The following is a 17076-nucleotide window of genomic DNA, read 5'->3' on the forward strand; positions in this document are numbered from 1 at the left end:
AGAACTTATCATTCATCAATTACACGTAAGATGGTAAAGAAGATCTATTTTTGTGTTCAATAAAAGCGCTGAAATTAACGTTTCATTTATTCCTAGCCTAATATAACTCCTCCCTCATTAAGCATCATCAGACGAGCATTTTATCGCATGCAAGCTGCTGCCCAATTACGGATATTCACGCATCCTTTAGATGACGACGACATCCGCCTCTCGCTCCTTCTGCTTGTTTTTCCATTGGAAAATAGACCCCTTTTAATCCGTCTTTTTTAAAAAAACCAAAACGAACCAGGATGTGCCGCCATTTCCTGCTGTGTGCAGGAAAAGTGGCACAATATAAATGGCCACGTGGTCATTGCTGCTTCCTCTTTCTCTCCCTGTGTAAAGAGACCATCACTATGGTGGGACAGCAGGAGGAGGCCATAGTGATGGTAGGGAAACACGGAAATCTACTCATCTGACGATGCTGTATATCTATCCCAAAACAACAACAGAGATTGTCTCTGCACTCTTTAGCTCTAAACTTTAACTGTTCTCCTAACTAACTGATTAACCTCTATTTAAGCCCCACTCATTCCATGTTCTCCAGCAATCACACACTGGCACACCAACGTTCCATTCACTCTCTCTCCCCCCGTCCCGCCTTAACTAACTTACCATATTAACTCTACACAAAGGACATAAACAGCATTACCATAAATATACATACAAACCTGCACCATAACTCACATTACATAGCCAGACATCACAGGGCTTCCTCCAGCTGGCCTCCAAAGACGTCCCTGATCAGGTCCTCTGGTCCATGGCTGGGAACGGACTTCTGCTTTTACATACAACAGTTATTTCTCTTTGGGAGTATTTTTTTTTAAGTGTTTGGACTTCCTATGCTCTGAGATTGGGCCATCTTTGCTTTTTTCAAATATGTTTGTACAGTAGGGAATCAATTTGTTTTCAGTTGCCCCCCAGCTGTCTCAACTTCTTTGTAGCCACTTGCTGTGCTCTCCTGATAATATGCCATGCATACCTCCAAATTAAATCAGTCTTTTGCAGCAGCATGGATCTCAGCCTTTCTGACTTCACGCACACAGTATGTAATCTTTAATAAATGATTTGCACATCTCCCCAAATTCACCAGTTTGTGCAAACAACTTAAAAGTAATCACACATCAGTCTGGGTTTTCTCGGTCAATCTGAGTTCTACCAAATTCTGAATCATTTATATGTAATATTTCATTTGGCTGCACAGTATGCTTCAAATTTATCGACCAAAAGTTGATTATTTCTTATTTGTGTTGTCTTTTAAACCAAAAAGTATTAAATACCACTTGCTTCTTTATCTATCTTAGTGCTGGCTGAAGTCTCACATCTTTCTTATTCCCTCCACTTTGCAATAACTCAAAAAAACTGTTTGCACCGTCTTTGGTTCTCGCAGCATGCCCTTCACACCAGCTGGGAGATTGGAGGCTCAATCTAGCTCAGCAGTGGACGATAGCCTACAGTTATTTTGGCCTACAACTCCCATCAGTCAGCAGCCATGTCTATACTAGGTCGCATTGGCGCCTCGTGATCTGACATCCCGCACTTGCGCTCCTTCAGGGTAATACCCAAGGAAAGGAGCACAAATGTGGGGTTTGGAACCTCATGGGGCCACCACCACCACCCGGCGTCCTGTTCCTCCACCCCCTGTTGTTTCCCTCCTCCTCCCTGTGCTGAAAAGAAAGGAGTCGTGGAGGGAGAAGTCGGCTCCTCCCTCTGATTTTATTTTTACGGTTTTCTTTTAAGGCGCAGAGGTGTGGAGGTGGCTCAGTGGCCAGTTGGCTAGCTCGGCCGCCCCCTCCCACTTGTCCCGGTGCCCTGTGCTTCGCCCCAGTTTGGGTGTCATTGTTTTTTGTTTTTTACTTTTTCTTTAACTGCGCTGCTCGCTGCACTGCCCCTCCCCGTTGTGGCCGATAACGACCAATCAGGGTTCGCCAGTAGCCAGGGACACACCTCTGGTGCAAAGCCAGAGGATGGGGATAGACAGGAGATGAGCATCTGCGCCTCGCTGGCATGAAAAAGTCAGGGTGAGTGCCTGACTTTTTTTAAAGCGGAGGTTCAGGGGAATGCCTCGGGGCGGCTCTGTGATGGCGGCTGTGACATTGCAGAGCCAGTTCCTGTGAAAGATGGAGGGACCATCAGCCAGGGAAGAAGTAGTACCTGCCTGCCTGCTTGCCTGCTGCTTGCTGCGGTGGCTGCTGCCACCCCTATCATCTCCACTGTGCTGCACTCTTCCTGTGGACTTTCTGCCTGGTAGACTATCACCACCACTGCAGGCCCTGGCCCCCAGGTACTGAGCCAGCTGTTGCTGTCCAGCTCCACTTGTCCCCCTTCCTAGAAGGGATATATAAGCTAGCTGGCTGAGGTGGGCGAGCCTCCAAAGAGGAGTGACGAGGGCAAGGGCCTACTCCCTTCATGGGCAACTGTATGAGTGTGTGAATGTGCTGGGTGCATGAGCTGTCCTAGGGTGAGAGCATAGGATAGCTGGTGTGGCTGACATCCAACCATCCCTTAGGTGAGAGGTGAATAGTGGACAGCAGCAATTGGCCAGGATGAGAGACTGGCCGTAGCCTGGACGATAGCCTTGTATAATTGTGGAATGTTGCTTGAGGAGGGAGGTATATTAGGCCTGATCTAATTCTAGTTGGTGCTGCACTCCCCCACTGGCCTGGTTTACCTGCCTGCCTGTACTGGCTTTTGTGTTTTGCTTTTACTGTTTGTCTATGCGCCCAGGTGAACCCCAGGGGCGGGGTAGGGAGGAAGATATGGCATTGGGGATTGGACATGTCAGGTAAGGGAAAGGTAGGACAGGTATTTCAAATCTGGCCCAACTTTCAGTCTTTCCGCCATATCTCGAGATCCAGGTTGCCCTATCAACCCACCCTCTGATCTGCTGGTGCTGCTTTCTGAATGCCAGCTTGGTCCACAAAAAAAGAATAACTATTCACGACTTGATTGTGGATGAAAGGGCTGACCTGGTGTGCATTACTGAGACCTGGGTGGATGAGCTGGGCGGAGTAGATCTGCCTCAGCTCTGTCCACCTGGGTATTCGGTGCAGCATCAGCCTAGATTGGAGGGCCAGGGGAGGGGGAGTAGTTGCTGTCATCCATAACAATTCCATCTTTCTCACAAGGAAGCCCATCTGTCCTAGTGCCAGTTTTGAGGGTTTGTACTGGCCAAAGAGACAGAACAGGTATGCTGCTCATGTACCACCCATCCTGCTGCCCAGCAGTCTCCCTGCCCAAGCTGGCTGGCGTGGTCTTGGAGGTGGTATTGGAGAACCCTAGGACTGTGATTTGGGGGGACTTCAATATCCATGCCAGGGCCTGCTCGGGACTTCATGGCTACTATGGCTCAACACATGTGGCAGGACATATCCTAGGTCTGGTTTTTACTGTTGGTTGGGTTGAAGATGATCTGGTTTTGGAGGGGTGCTTTCAACAACCCCACTGTCATGGACAGTTCATTTCCTTGTGAAATTTGGTTTGCTGGTAGCAAACCCCAACTCTAAGTATGTGGAAAGATTCTTTTCCACTTACCTTTGCCTCTATTTTCCTTCCATGCCTACCTGGTGTAGCACTTTAGACTGAAAGTTCTTTGAGGCAGTGTCCTGTCTTTCAATTCTTGTTACAAAGCACCACACACATTAAGGGTGCCATATACAATGATAATATAATAATTTTCACTTTTCTGACTCCACATATTTGATGCTGAAGATTTTGTAATTTAATGCCACAAGAAAAAAAATTATTATCAAACTACAACTCTGGCAGTTCTTACTACAATAACCACTGCCCTAGATTTCAGTCCACTACTGGTGTTCCCTAGCACCACCACCACATATGTCCGCTCATAGAACACTTTGGTTCCCACTATCATGAATGAATGAATGAATTTCATTTTTATACCACCCAACAGTGAACCTCTTTGGGTGGTTCGCAACAATTAAAACCATCAAATAACAGAGAAACATTTTGCTCCTCTTTCCAAATTAGAGGTTCATACCCTGGCCACTTGACCACTCTTTGTGTGCGTGTGTTTTAAAAGAGCCACATCATCCTAACTTGGAAATGGAGCCTTTGCCTTCCTGAATCAAAGACTAAATCTTTGAAATTGCAAATGGGTTTCATTATGATGATTAATGTGGCAGATGCAAGAGCATTTTATGACTGGTTGTCTCACCATGCTGTCATGCTGTGACCCTCAAATATTAAATATTGGCCTTCTGGCTCATCGTTCTTTGTCCAGCTGTGTCTCAATGCTGCGAATGGCTTTTGTGGCCATCTCTCCCTGACACTGGGAGAGGTGCAAGAAAGTCAATAAAAGTTTGTCCGTTTCTGTTCAAATATCAATTTTTAATGTCTGTCTTTAATCTGCAGCTAGGGTTCCTAATGAACCAAGGGTGGCAAAGACCTTATTTAACATTAAGGACATGAATAATTGCATAGGTTTCAGCAATTTGTTCATGAAAACAAATGGAGCACTTTATAAATAGTTTATAACACCCTTCCTGGTTTCCTCCTTTTAACTTTCCCAGTGCATGAATAATGGAGAACTCACCAAAATTGGTCTTGGCCAGTGTCACAGAGCAGTAGAACACATTGCCTGGCGAGTGGGAGCGGTTACCCTTTTTATTCCAGCATCCCTGGTCTCAGGGTCAGTATCAGGGGTCTGCATTATTGGGCAGCTGCCAAAAGCCCACAGCCCAGGTGGGGGCAGAGTCGGGGCACTGCCAGTCCCTAGAGCCTTCCAGCTTGGCTTCTTTTTCTCCTTGCTGTTGTTGTCTGTTCACTCGCCCTCTCTGAGGTAGCGAGCAGTGAGAGTAGCAAGGAGAAGGAACCATTGCTTCCACACTCATCCTCTCTGTCTTTGTGTCCCAGAGGGTCAGGCAAGTGAATGAACAGCAATAACAGTAACAACGAGGAAGAGGAGGTGGGCCCCTTAGGGAGGGCCATGGAGAACATCTTGCCCAGGGCAGGAGCAAGGCCTTTTCCTCCCTGAGGCAAAGGACAAGAGGGCACTACCCATGCACAAAAGTCTGCTGAATGTGATAAGGGGACAACATCCTCCATTGGACCAAAAGGCAAAAGTCTAGTTTCAGGGTCATGGCCAGACTCTCTGCTCGAACACCTTGCTGCCACTTCCCTGCACCTGCCATCTGAGGCAACCGCCTCACGCTTCCTAATGGTAGGGCTGGCCCTGCTCTTGTGCAAGCCCCACCCCCAAACCTGGAACTGGCATTGCTTGGTTGTGATTTAAATGGACCAAAACCAGATGAGGCTGCATTACTTTTCATGCATGCACCTCAGATCTGTAGAGGAAACTGCCAACAGATATTTATCTCCGGTATGTAAGCATGCCAGGTTCACCAGGCAGACATATCTGCAAACGACAGAAGGCTAGGTACGCCCTTATACCACAGAAACTACCTTTCACAGTCCCTCCTCTACATCTCCGTGAAACTACTTTTATTAAAGTCACGTAGATTGTTAGATGGTTCAGTAGCTAGCCTCTTGAAGACATATGTGTTTACACGTGCTTTTCCTGACTTGAAATGGACTATAACGCTGTTCCGTAATAGAATATGTTTGTTTCTTACTTAAGGTATGAGAAAGGAATATAGAGTATTAATGGCACTGTGTTGATCATGATTAATTAAATTTCAGAATATAATTCTGTTTCTGCATTGTTAAGGAAATATAAGAATTACTATCAGGCTAGTGCAGGGACACTTGGTGCACTTCCCAGCCTAGCCCCACAAGACATCGGGGCAGTACCATACCAAGGCCCTAGTGGATAACAGTGAAACCTGGCTAGATTTCTGCCATGCTTGACCAAAGAATGGATTTGATGTTGTTGGTTATGTTGGACTGGCGGAAGATACGTGTTTTAAAAAAAACCTGGGCATTCTGGAAGTCTAGGATAGTCACTTACCACCTAGGAACCAAGTAATCGCAGTGTTGGTGTGGATGTGATCTAAGGTTGAATGGCTTTGGGGTAAAAATAAACAATATTTATTTATGTATTTGAAATTATTTTGAGGCCGCTTTTAAGGATGGAACCCATGGGCAAGTCTTCCCTTAAATTGTGCATAGTATATTGGCGCTTATTTCAAAGACGCAGCTCTTTGCTTTCCTTTTGCATTTGCTTGCTTTTAAGTTTCTCTGGAAGATGTTTGTGCCTGTAGGTATTGTCATTGTTTGCCTCATTGGATGGCTCTGAACTTAACCGATTGCTAGCACTATTTTCTTCTGCAATTTGAAAACGTCTACATTTTGAAGGCTTTTCAAGCATTCCCTTCAATGTGCAAGACTCATTAGATGCAATCTCTGGGAATGGCCAGTTGCTGGAGGCAAAATCTGGGCCAACCATTAAGGTACTGGTCTGAGAAGCAGAAATGTAAGATCAGACAATAGAGATGAGCCAAGGAAATCATATTGCTTTCATTAGTGTTGCAGAATATGTCGATGTGTTTTCAACTGTCCTCTTAAAACTTTATCAATTTAGTAGTGGGGTGGGGTTGGTCCAAATTGTAGACACTATGAGGAAGTATGTAGAAGTTGCTCAGGGATGATAATTTAGGGTCTGCAGAATTGTGCAGTCCTTGAGTGTAATCTAATCCACAGGGTATAGTGTCTGAACCCATTCTTACTATCTCTTAAGCAGAGTGCCCTTTAATAATAATAATAATAATAATAATAATAATAATAATAATAATAATAATAACTACTACTACTACTACTACTACTACTACTACTACTACTACTACTTAAAATATTTCTTAGCCACAAAAGCCCTCCCAAAGCGGCGTACAATAATAAAACACATAATAAAAGCCAATACAGTATTAAAAAGCAATAAAAAAGCAATCCCCTCCCCAGTAAAAAACAGCAATGAAAACTAGAGCTGTACACAAACAGCCTCTCAAAATTCTCCAGAGTATTTGTGAGCAGAGAAATTGCGCAGACCATTTCACCAAATTTCTCCAAGGGGAGGTGAAATTCTCCAAAGATTCTCATTGACAGAACTCACTGTTGGCAGGGGTTGTAGCACAGCTTCTTTTTTCTTCTTCTTTTAAGGGTTTTTGGTTCCCCCCCCCCACCTTAAAATCATAGAATTGTAGAGTTGGGAAGGGCCTATAAGGCCGTCGAGTCCCACCCCCCGCTCAATGCAAGAATCCACCTTAAAGCATCCCTGACAGATGGCTGTCCAGCTGCATCTTGAATGCCTCTAGTGTGGGAGAACCCTTTGTCGTACTGCTCTAACAGTCAGGAAGTTTTTCCTGATGTCCAGCCGGAATCTGGCTTCCTGTAACTTGAGCCCATTATTCCATGTCCTGCACTCTGGGGTGATCGAGAAGAGATCCTGGCTCTCCTCTGCTGCCAGTATAAGTGTTGAGACTTCTACTTTTCTGCATCATTCTTTATAACTTATTTTGGTGGTGGTTTTGAGCTTGTGGCGAAGGGTGCTCAGTGTGTGTGTGTGTGTGTGTGTGTGTGTGTGTTTCTTTCTATTACACATCTTCCAATTGCTCTGCAGCCTCCTAGGCTGCCTGTGCTTCCTGATCTGAAAAAGCCCTGTGGTCGGGATTATCTCACCATGTCTCCCTGGGCTTGAATTGAAGTGTGGGAAGCTGAGGAGGCTACACGCTGCCACAGAAATGGTTGTACAGTGAAAGACAGGACACTTGTACACACTCCTTGGCCACCTGCTAAGTAAGGAAAGTACAAGAACCCTGAACCCAAGCCATGAGAATTTCTCCGAAATTTCTTCTCCTTTGAATTTCTTTTTGAAAGCAATTTGTTTTCTATCACATTAAAAGATAATGGTTAAAAAAAGAAAAAAATGGAGAAATTTTCAGCACAGCACTAATAAAACCAGCAAGCATATCAGGGGAGGGCTAAAATAAAATAGTATTTTTTTATGGCATTCTTAAATGCCTGCAGTGGTGGGGCCTTTTGGACCCCCGATGGTAATTTATCGCAGGGGTGTGGGGCCACTGCGGAAAAGGCCGCCTCTTGTGTGGTCACCTGAGTATTTATAAGTTCTCTCACTAGGCTATAGAGTCACGCGATCTGAAGGAAAGGCTTACCCAGGGGATTCTCTGCTTTGGCTCTGTTATGGGAGACTGTGCCCAAGCTTGGTCAATTAAAATCGAACCATTGCGCAGGGGGTTGGACTCAGTGGGTTTGCAGTGCATGTTAAAAAACATTTCTATGCATGTGAGCCTTCCCGGAGATACAATTTTAGCTCCATATATTACTAACCACTGCATAGCACTGAGTTTATATTTTATTGTTTTGGGAGGTTTAAACTAATGTTTACTCTGTGCTCTGCGTAGGTATTTTAGAATGTTAAACGGCTTATCAATAATTTAAATGAAGAAGCTGAAAACTCATGAAAATCTTGAGGAGATACACCATATCCATTAATAAAGAAAGTTGCCCATAGGAATAGTCTTGTGTTTTCTAAATACACCAAGAGCTGAGTTTCTGATTGCTACAATTCCCAAGTTCACAAATCATTTTGTTTAAAGAGGGCAGAGTTGCCAGCCCTTGAAATAATAAAATAAAATAAAATCTAGTACCTTGGCAGGACCTAGGGGTGGAGGCCTCTCAGACGGGGAGGAGGCTAGAATGGGTCCAGGTGTGGATTCCTAGAACTGGAACCCAATGGTTTTCGGGTGGCTCCACAGTGGGCCAGGCTGTGTTTTTTTTCTTGCTCAGCTGGTAATCCGAAATGGCTAATCCAAATTCATCATTGACTATTGTATTGTGGGGACAACACAATAGTCAATGGTGGGGAGAATAGTTAATTCACAGTTGGTTATCTAGGCGGTGCTCCCCACATGACATGTTCTTACACGACTGTGGAGTGGTTGGGGCTGGCATTGAGTGACTAATAGTCAACCCTGCATTTGACTGAGAAAGCCGCTGCCCCTCTCCCTGCTCTCCTTCCTCCCTCAGTCCTCCCAGTGCTATCCCAGCAGCCTCTGTGAGTTGTGCCAGCTGTAGCAGAACAGCCAGTGTGGTTTTGGTCAATCTTGCCCAGGAACTCTCTAGCCAGCTGAAATAGTCAACTCAACCCTGCAAAATAGTCCACTTAGTCGGACAGGCTCCGTTCGGACAACACGCTAACCAACGGTTGTAAGACTAGTCAACTCTGCAGAGGGTTGGGTTTTTCAGATGGTTATTTTGGGGAAATAGTCCACCGCGGGGTGGTTTTTGCCCGACAGACAACACAATGATCAGCCGTTGGCCATTCAACTGATGGTTGACTACTAAAACCACCATAGGTTATCATGTTGTCTGAACTGAGCCATTGTGTGAGGTGGGGTGGCGGACACAAGCAATTGCAAAGAGCAACAAGTTTTTTCTTATTTCAGTAATGTGGGGACTAACTTTTTCCTTTAGAAAGCAAGCCTGCTGACTTTCTTAGGAAGCCACTTTTTTTTTTTTTTACCAGAATCCAGATCCTGGATTAACCACCCTGTCTCTTATGTACCCCGCTTGTATATTTGTATTCAACAGCAATAGAAGGCAGACGAGACCAGTGTGAGGTGCCCAGGGACCCCAAGTACCCTGATTGCTCTGGAAAAGTGGAGGTGAGTAAGCAAGATTCAAAGGCATGCGCCGATCAGAATAAATGTAGAAGTCAAGAGGATGGCGAGATCTACACCAAGCAGGATGTAACACTTTGAAAACAGTTTGAAAACTGTCTATGGCGTGTGTCCTGGTCTATGGCGTGTGTCCTGGGCCCCAACAGTTGTCAATATCATTATAAACCATTTTAAAGCACTAGTGTTGATCCTGCTGATGTATCTCACTGGATGACAACTTTAAAAAAAGAAGACGTCAGCTTTTGCATTCACACACTTTTCCAGCAAGGAAAACAGCAATAGACTGAACTAGACTGCTGTCAAGGTGTTTTGACTTTTTCTCAAATTAGTAGCAAATTTATGAGATCTAAAGGGTAAACAAATAGTACCAGAACCTCGCTGCCCAATTGAAACTCAACTGGATTACATCTTAAACCCTGAGCAATTTAGCTAGCAGTGCCAAGGAGAGGAAAAAAGTATAGACTTTTCCATGCCCAGGTGTACAATATCAGGTTAGCTGGAGCAACAGTTCCAGTTTGGATATATGCATCTCTGCTTATTAAGCCAAGATTTGCATGGGCCTTGTGCCCTCACTCTCCATCATTGCAACAACCCTCCTCCTTTTTCAGCATGGCACAACTAAAGATTTCCTGGCTGAATTAGCCATAGTTTCCCATTACGGCAGAACTGGGAAGCCATGATTTCCAGGTTTGTAAGAAACCAGGATCTGATACAATGGTTTGAAGTTGGTTCAAGATTCTGATGTCTTCTGATTCTGGTAACCATAGTTTCACAGTTTGGACACAATGGGAAATTGTGGCTCATGCCAAGAAGGGAGCATGAAAGGGGTAGTGTGAGGAAAGACCATGCAAGCACAAGGCTTGCACATATCTCAGCTTCCTTATACAGGCCTGTATACCTCCCTCCTATTCACTATCCTAACAATGGGTCTCATTGTGGTTCAGTTCAGACATTTATCTTGGCTTTTGAAGCCAAGACATGCATGAGCCAGCATGTGGGCAGTGGGACAAGGATTCGCCCAACCTAATAATTTTTTTTCAGAATAAACAGACTGAATTTTGTGATAAAATAATATTTTAGAGCTGGGACATTTCTGATCAAGTATAAACCAGGGGAAGCTGGTGTTTCCTTCCCGTGATGGTGCTCCAAAATGACAAAAGGTACTTGACCTGCTCATCTCTACTCACTCAAAATTCCCCATGGTTCAGGGTGGACTTTTCAAGATCCTCATCATGCCTAATTGATCGCAAAGTCCCCCTTTAGCTACTATGACTGTGAAACATGGCAGGGTGCTTAAAGAGGGTGAGGGACAGCTTCATGGAGTTCCAGTTTATTTAAGAAAGGGGTTCTTATTATATGGGGGGTAAAAGTGTCTGAACTTCAAAATAATGGGTTGGATCCAGACTTATACCTCCACAAATGGAAGGGTCCTTCAGTTCATGGAGGGAACCAAAATACAACAGAGGTTACCCCTTGGGGAAGGGCAGTGATTTTTTCTGATTCCTTCTTACCCCTGCAGCCCCCAGGATCATCACCCAGACTATTCGGGGGGGGGTCCCCTGACCCTGCCGAGCAGCTTTTCAGGGGACACAATAGGCTGCAAGGGGAAGGAGGAAGCCATGAAACACACCACCCTAGAAGCTATGGGCACTTGGGCTTGGTGATCCAGTTATATCATGTTGGGAATGATTAAATGACTTCATTTCTTTGAAGCCTGCCTGGAAATGTGGCAGCTCCACCTAGAATATATATTATAGTTATATTCTACTTTTAGTTGTAAACTGCCCAGAGAGCCTAGGCTATTGGGCAGTATATATATATGTAATAAATAAATAAATGATAAATAAATAAATAGGAAAGCTAGTGATGGCTCTGGAGGTATACTCTGGCCCTTAAGAGAATGTAGCTCTTTCCCTGGACTATGGGGTCATATATGCATTAACTCATTTCCCTGGTATCTAGAATTTAAGGTTGAGATGAAAGTCCTTTTGCTAGTACTTTAGATTCAAAATGGGGTGGGATTGGGTGGGAACAAAAGGTGCTATTATTTCAATGTTGTTGCTTTGGGTATTTTATTGTTAATAACATGCAATTGTATTATAGTGTTCTATTGTCTAATAATAAACACCCTGGGAGGATAAACCCTGAAAGGCAGTTTAGGGCACAAAGAGAGGTGTAAGACGTTTTTTCCTGTCAAAACGTGCATAGGATTGCACCCTTAGAAATCCATATACTACTGCAGCTACTAAAGCTGAACATTCTAACAGGTTATGGCGGACCTTGACCTCTCACCTGCTAGCTTTCACCATTTCCCCCTGTAACAGACAGAGTGAGTGTGGAAAGTGTTATTCTCACTCTGATTGGTTTCTGGATAATGCTGGATAATAATGTAGCATCATCCTGAAAATAGACTTTCCACCTCCTTTGCCTGCTTGGGGGTGGGGTGGGGAATTGCAGCTGCTAACTGCCAAGATGCCGGGAATGCAATAACCACTGCAGGCTGTAGGTTCACTCTCTCCCCTCTCATCCCAAAATTGCTGAAATAATACCCCTCCTCCAATTTTGTCACTTGCAAATGGGATGGTGAAATTAGGGTTAGGGCATTTCATCTCAGCAGTACTAAAAAACATAACGTTAAAGATTCTTCAAAAGGACTTGAAATGCCACTGCTGTTCATGAACTTTAAAAAGCTATTTTCTTCTTATTATTTTTTTAAAAAAGAGTTAGATCTTAGGGTGGAACAGCCATTGGCTTTCCAAAGTAATGGATGATTAAGAGGCAAACCTAGCAGGATGCAATCTTTTTGTTGGTGCGTACTGCTGAAACAGAAGAATACTTTATGTTTCCTACTCAAATGGATCCAGTAATGGAGCAGGCTGGGATAATGTAAAAGGAACAACAAATATTCATTGAGAGGGAGCGAGGAGGATGCATGCCTTCTTTGTATAAAGCCTTAGTAACTAGGATGCCCTGCCTTGCATGATGAATGCACTAATGTAGCATTTATATCGATGTTAATTATTCATATGCAAGCAATGCAAAGGAAGCACCCATGGATTTATTGCCTTGCTTGTTTTTAATCTGAAGTGTTATCTCTGGCCTTGGGGAATAAGCTAAGCAGTGTAACCTGATGTTGGTTTCAAGTACCACATTTTGCTTCGCGCAGCACATTGCCTTGGCTTGAACACAACACACAGGCGTTTCGGTTGGATGGGGTGTGTTGTGTTCAGCTCTGTATCCACACACAGCTCTAAGGTGAACATGAATTAATTACTTCCTCCCCCAGAAACTTCACCCGTTATTTAAACCTGCATGCTACTGATTCAGCTACTTGACAAAATAAATTAAGTGCCAGATTAACAAGACTCAACCGTTGCATTACTCAGATTGTCCCAGCTATATAGTGGTCATTTTCTGCCATCTTCATCCATGGTTGGGTTAAATTTTAAGTGTAATTTAATTGTCCAAGGCAGTAATTCGATCTCCTGTCTGGATGATTGGTGTGTTTTACATATTGGGAGTGGAGGGCTGTCTCCTGAGTGGGTTTGTTTGTGTAGTTAAGTTTGGAAGAGGCTGGCACCAGCAATTACTGAGGATGATAGATCTACACGGAGAAGCCTGGGGTTATTGCTTTGCATGCAAAATCACCGCCTGAGAGCCTGGAGAAATTTCTGCTTCCTTAGCATAGGGATGCATAGGGAAGCTCTACCTTTCTGGGCAAAAGAATGCCAGTGTTAGTAATGATCCCTCCCCTTGCTGTGTTTGACACTTAACAGGTAGCTTGCTTTTGTTCTGGCAGTATTCATCTCGAGGGCTACGAAGCGGTTTAATTCTTCTGCAACTTGTGCTGGTCCGTGATGGCTGGCCACAATGATAAGCAAGATAAGCTTTGTGAGAGGTGAACTGATAGATCCAATCTGACCTCCTTGGCAAGATCTCCTCTGAATTCTAGATAAAAGGCTTTGAAGAGGTTAACAGTAACAACTTTGTCCACTCATTTTCTTAGGGCTGCTTCATACATGACATTTTACTTACATGAAGGAAGGAGGGAACATGTATACTATACCGTTGCATATGAATGTATACAAGTATATCTGTAGGGATGTTTCTGTCCCTTAGATTGGTGCCATCGACATTTTTTTTCAGAATTTCATCTATGCTTTTGTTACTCAGAATTGTTTTTACAGTTTTGATCATGCAAAATTTGCTCCCCTGACAAAAGATTCAGGAGATCTTTCGTTGGCCACAATTTCGTAGTCTGAAAGTTTGCCTTTTTACTGCACCTCTTAATTATTTATTCCCTTTCAACAAGATCCATACCTGTCTTGCAACACTTTTTTGTGACTAGCTTTTCCTATGAAATAATAATAATTTGCTGGTGATAGCACATCATATCCTACGATGGAGCCCAAATTAACCTTGAGAAATGTTCGTCTCTTCTCAATGATCTCTTGATGTTCATGCCACTAAAACACTCCTCTGACCCCCTACGTTTTTCTAAAGGCTGACCTGACCATTACCTCCTTTGCCTTGCAGTGGATGAGGGCCAGGTGGACATCAGACCCCTGCTATGCATTTTTCGGTGTGGACGGCACAGAATGCTCATTCCTCATCTACCTCAGCGAAGTTGAATGGTTTTGCCCTGCGCTGCCTTGGCGAAATCAGACGGCAGCTGCACCTTCCACAAAGCCACCTCCCAGGGTGCAGGTGAGACTTTCAGGCCTTTGGATAGTGCCATTCAAGGGACATTCTCACTCATTTGTCAAAGGTCTTTTCTTCTCAAACTAGTGGGTACGTGTGTTTTCAGACAAAAGTAATAGACCACAGGAGTCCAACAGAACACCTGTGCAGAAATCCTATGCATGTTTAGTTAGGAAAAATAAGTCCTACAACTCCCAGCATTCTCCAGCTGGGAAATGCTGGGAGTCGTAGGACTGTTTTTCTGTCTAAACATGTATTGGATTGTGCCCTAAGTAACAGGATGATTACTGCTCCTGGCTGAGTATCAGAAGTGCAAGACAAAAGTCATGCTCTGCCTTGTTCCGCCTCAGGGGCTGGTCAGGACATGGCCTCCCCTTCGCACTCATACTGGGGTGCTCCAGTCAGAGCAAAGCACAAGTAAGGGGGTCATGGATCATCATCGACTGACCTCGTGCAACAGTACATGGATTTCTTTCCTCCAGCTACCCTTCTGCTGTCGTGGAATGGGGTTGGTGGCAATCCATCACTACTCTTGGCAGAATGCAAGGGTTGGGGTGGGGTTAGAAGTGTCACTTCCTCAAGTGGCAGCTGTAACTATAGCAACTTGGTCCCAGGATTCTCTATCATCTGTCAGAAGGGGGAAGTGGAAAAGGGGAGGAGGCGATCCTCAATTCTTCAAGCAGCCTTTGAGATTTTGGGAAGAAACCTATTAACAATGAATAGCATGGGCAAAAGCAGTGGTACCCCAGTGGAAATGGCATATAAATGATTCTGTCCACCATAGGAATTCCCCTGTAGTGCCCTTCCCCTGTTGTATAATTACCATGAGGCTTAATTGCAGCCTTCTTTTGCCCTGCATTCCCTAGCTTCTTCTTAAATTAAAGATAAATGATCTAATATCTGAATATAATCCCAGTGAATGCTACAGATCTCCAGTCTTGGACATTTTGATGGAATTTGGCAATTATTGTGGGTTCACTTCCAAAAAGTGAAATGCTACGCGAGCCAAGGAATCATGGCTTGTGAAGCACCAAAGAGGAAATGTAAACTATTAACTAGCTGTGACTTAGAAGTGTATGCACATTTTAGGCATATTTGAAAGTGCTTGAATATATCTATTGATACCCTATTGCATTCCAATTGCTTGCCACTGGGCATATTGAATGATCTCTCTAACAGTGAACTCAGCTGGTAAGTGCTGACAGGATGGTAACCAAAATAGCACCTCTGAAGAAGAAGGAGGAGGTATCAGCATGCTTAAGGGAACCCTGCAGTTTGCAGATCTACAAAAATCTTTTAGGAAAACGCCGTCCGTGGCAACCCCCTCAGGCAGCCCACTGTGGACTGGAGCAGCCACAGAATGCTGCATGTCTGTTGAGGGTGGCAAATAGGAAAAACAGAGGGGGCAGAGAGAATGGAATGCAGTCTCCGGGAGAAGGGCACGACTGAACCCTGAACAGGAGCATGCCACACTGTGACACTTTTCTGCATATCCCTTCTGTATAGGTTCTTATTATGACATTTATATCTCACTTTTTTCTTCTTGCAAGGAAGTCAGGGTGGCTCACATGGTCCTCCTCATCCCCACTTTATCCTCACAACAACCCTGTGAGGTGGGTTAGGCTGAGAGTCAGGGCCTAGCTACTCAGTGAGCTTCATGGCAGAGTGGGGACTAGAAGCTGGACCTCCAGAATCCCAGTCCAACACCCTAACCACTACACCATACTGGCTCTCCAGTGAATACTTGTATACTTTAATATACAAATTAACCATGTCCTCCATCTTACAATTAATTTCCAGGATGGCCCTCAACATCTTCCCTGCCTCTGCCCTACACTCACTGTTAGCGTGTGATAGCTCCAGTCCAGAGGCACCTTCAGCCTTGTCCAAAGTACCACCCAGGCGATGGAGAGAACAAAAAAATCCTTTTGTTCTAGTGTGACCTACATGAACTCAGAGAGCTCTTTGATCAGATGGCCTCTGTGATGAGGGCCTTGCATTCAAAGGACGTGTCTGAGGCTTTTATTTTTCTTCCCCCAGGCAGCTTTTCAGAGAGACTTCTCCTACCTCCTGGAGCTGATCGGCAGTGGCAAAGAGTCTTTGATCTTCATGAAGAAACGGATCCGGCAATTGGCCACGCAGTGGCTGAGGGCTTCACGTAAGCTGGAACAGAAGCTGGAGGGCAAACAGAGAGATCAGAAGCAGGTACAAAATCACATCGGTGCCTTGCGAACCAAGTGGTCTATTGTGTTTGGCCTTGTCAGGGTAAGGCTGAAAGCTTGGGCTGCCATGTGCTGTGTATGGGGTGTTTTGTCTTCTTAGCAGCCCTCTCCCTTGGGCTCTCGGTGTTAAGACCTCGTTCCCTTTCTCTCTTTCCTTTTCTAGATCTTGATCCACATTGGCTTCTTGACGGAAGAATCAGGCGATGTTTTCAGCCCCCGTGTGTTAAAGGGGGGCCCACTTGGGGAGATGGTCCAATGGGCAGATATTCTTGCTGTCCTTTTCATTCTGGGCCATAGCCTGAAAATCACAATCTCTTTGAAAGAGCTCCAGAGGTGGGTTTGCTGATGAAACATGAGTTCAAAAATGATTCTGGCTTGGAAAGAAATCTCAGGTCTGTCAACTTTAAGTGCAATGCTTGATTTACAGGGTGGCCAGAAAAGGAAACCCACCCACCCCCACACACACCTTAATATATGTGTCAGAACCGTTTTAGAGGGCT

At 44.6% G+C, this 17076-nt stretch overlaps 1 protein-coding gene across 2 annotated transcripts in view; it reads left to right on the forward strand.

Annotated features, from left to right (window-relative positions):
- Nucleotides 1-17076, forward strand: part of MGAT5B (alpha-1,6-mannosylglycoprotein 6-beta-N-acetylglucosaminyltransferase B) — a 218547-nt gene that overhangs the window by 125816 nt on the left and 75655 nt on the right. For both annotated transcript variants that reach the window (XR_010025196.1, XM_063120366.1), the window contains 4 exons: nucleotides 9565-9638; nucleotides 14190-14360; nucleotides 16395-16559; nucleotides 16740-16909. Coding sequence is in view for 1 of the 2 variants with exons in the window: in XM_063120366.1 (XP_062976436.1) it covers nucleotides 9565-9638; nucleotides 14190-14360; nucleotides 16395-16559; nucleotides 16740-16909 (580 nt within the window). In the remaining variant the exon portion in view is untranslated. The remainder of the gene's footprint in view (nucleotides 1-9564; nucleotides 9639-14189; nucleotides 14361-16394; nucleotides 16560-16739; nucleotides 16910-17076) is intronic.

This window comes from Elgaria multicarinata, chromosome 3 (assembly GCF_023053635.1).
Source record: "Elgaria multicarinata webbii isolate HBS135686 ecotype San Diego chromosome 3, rElgMul1.1.pri, whole genome shotgun sequence".
Taxonomy (NCBI): domain Eukaryota; kingdom Metazoa; phylum Chordata; class Lepidosauria; order Squamata; family Anguidae; genus Elgaria; species Elgaria multicarinata.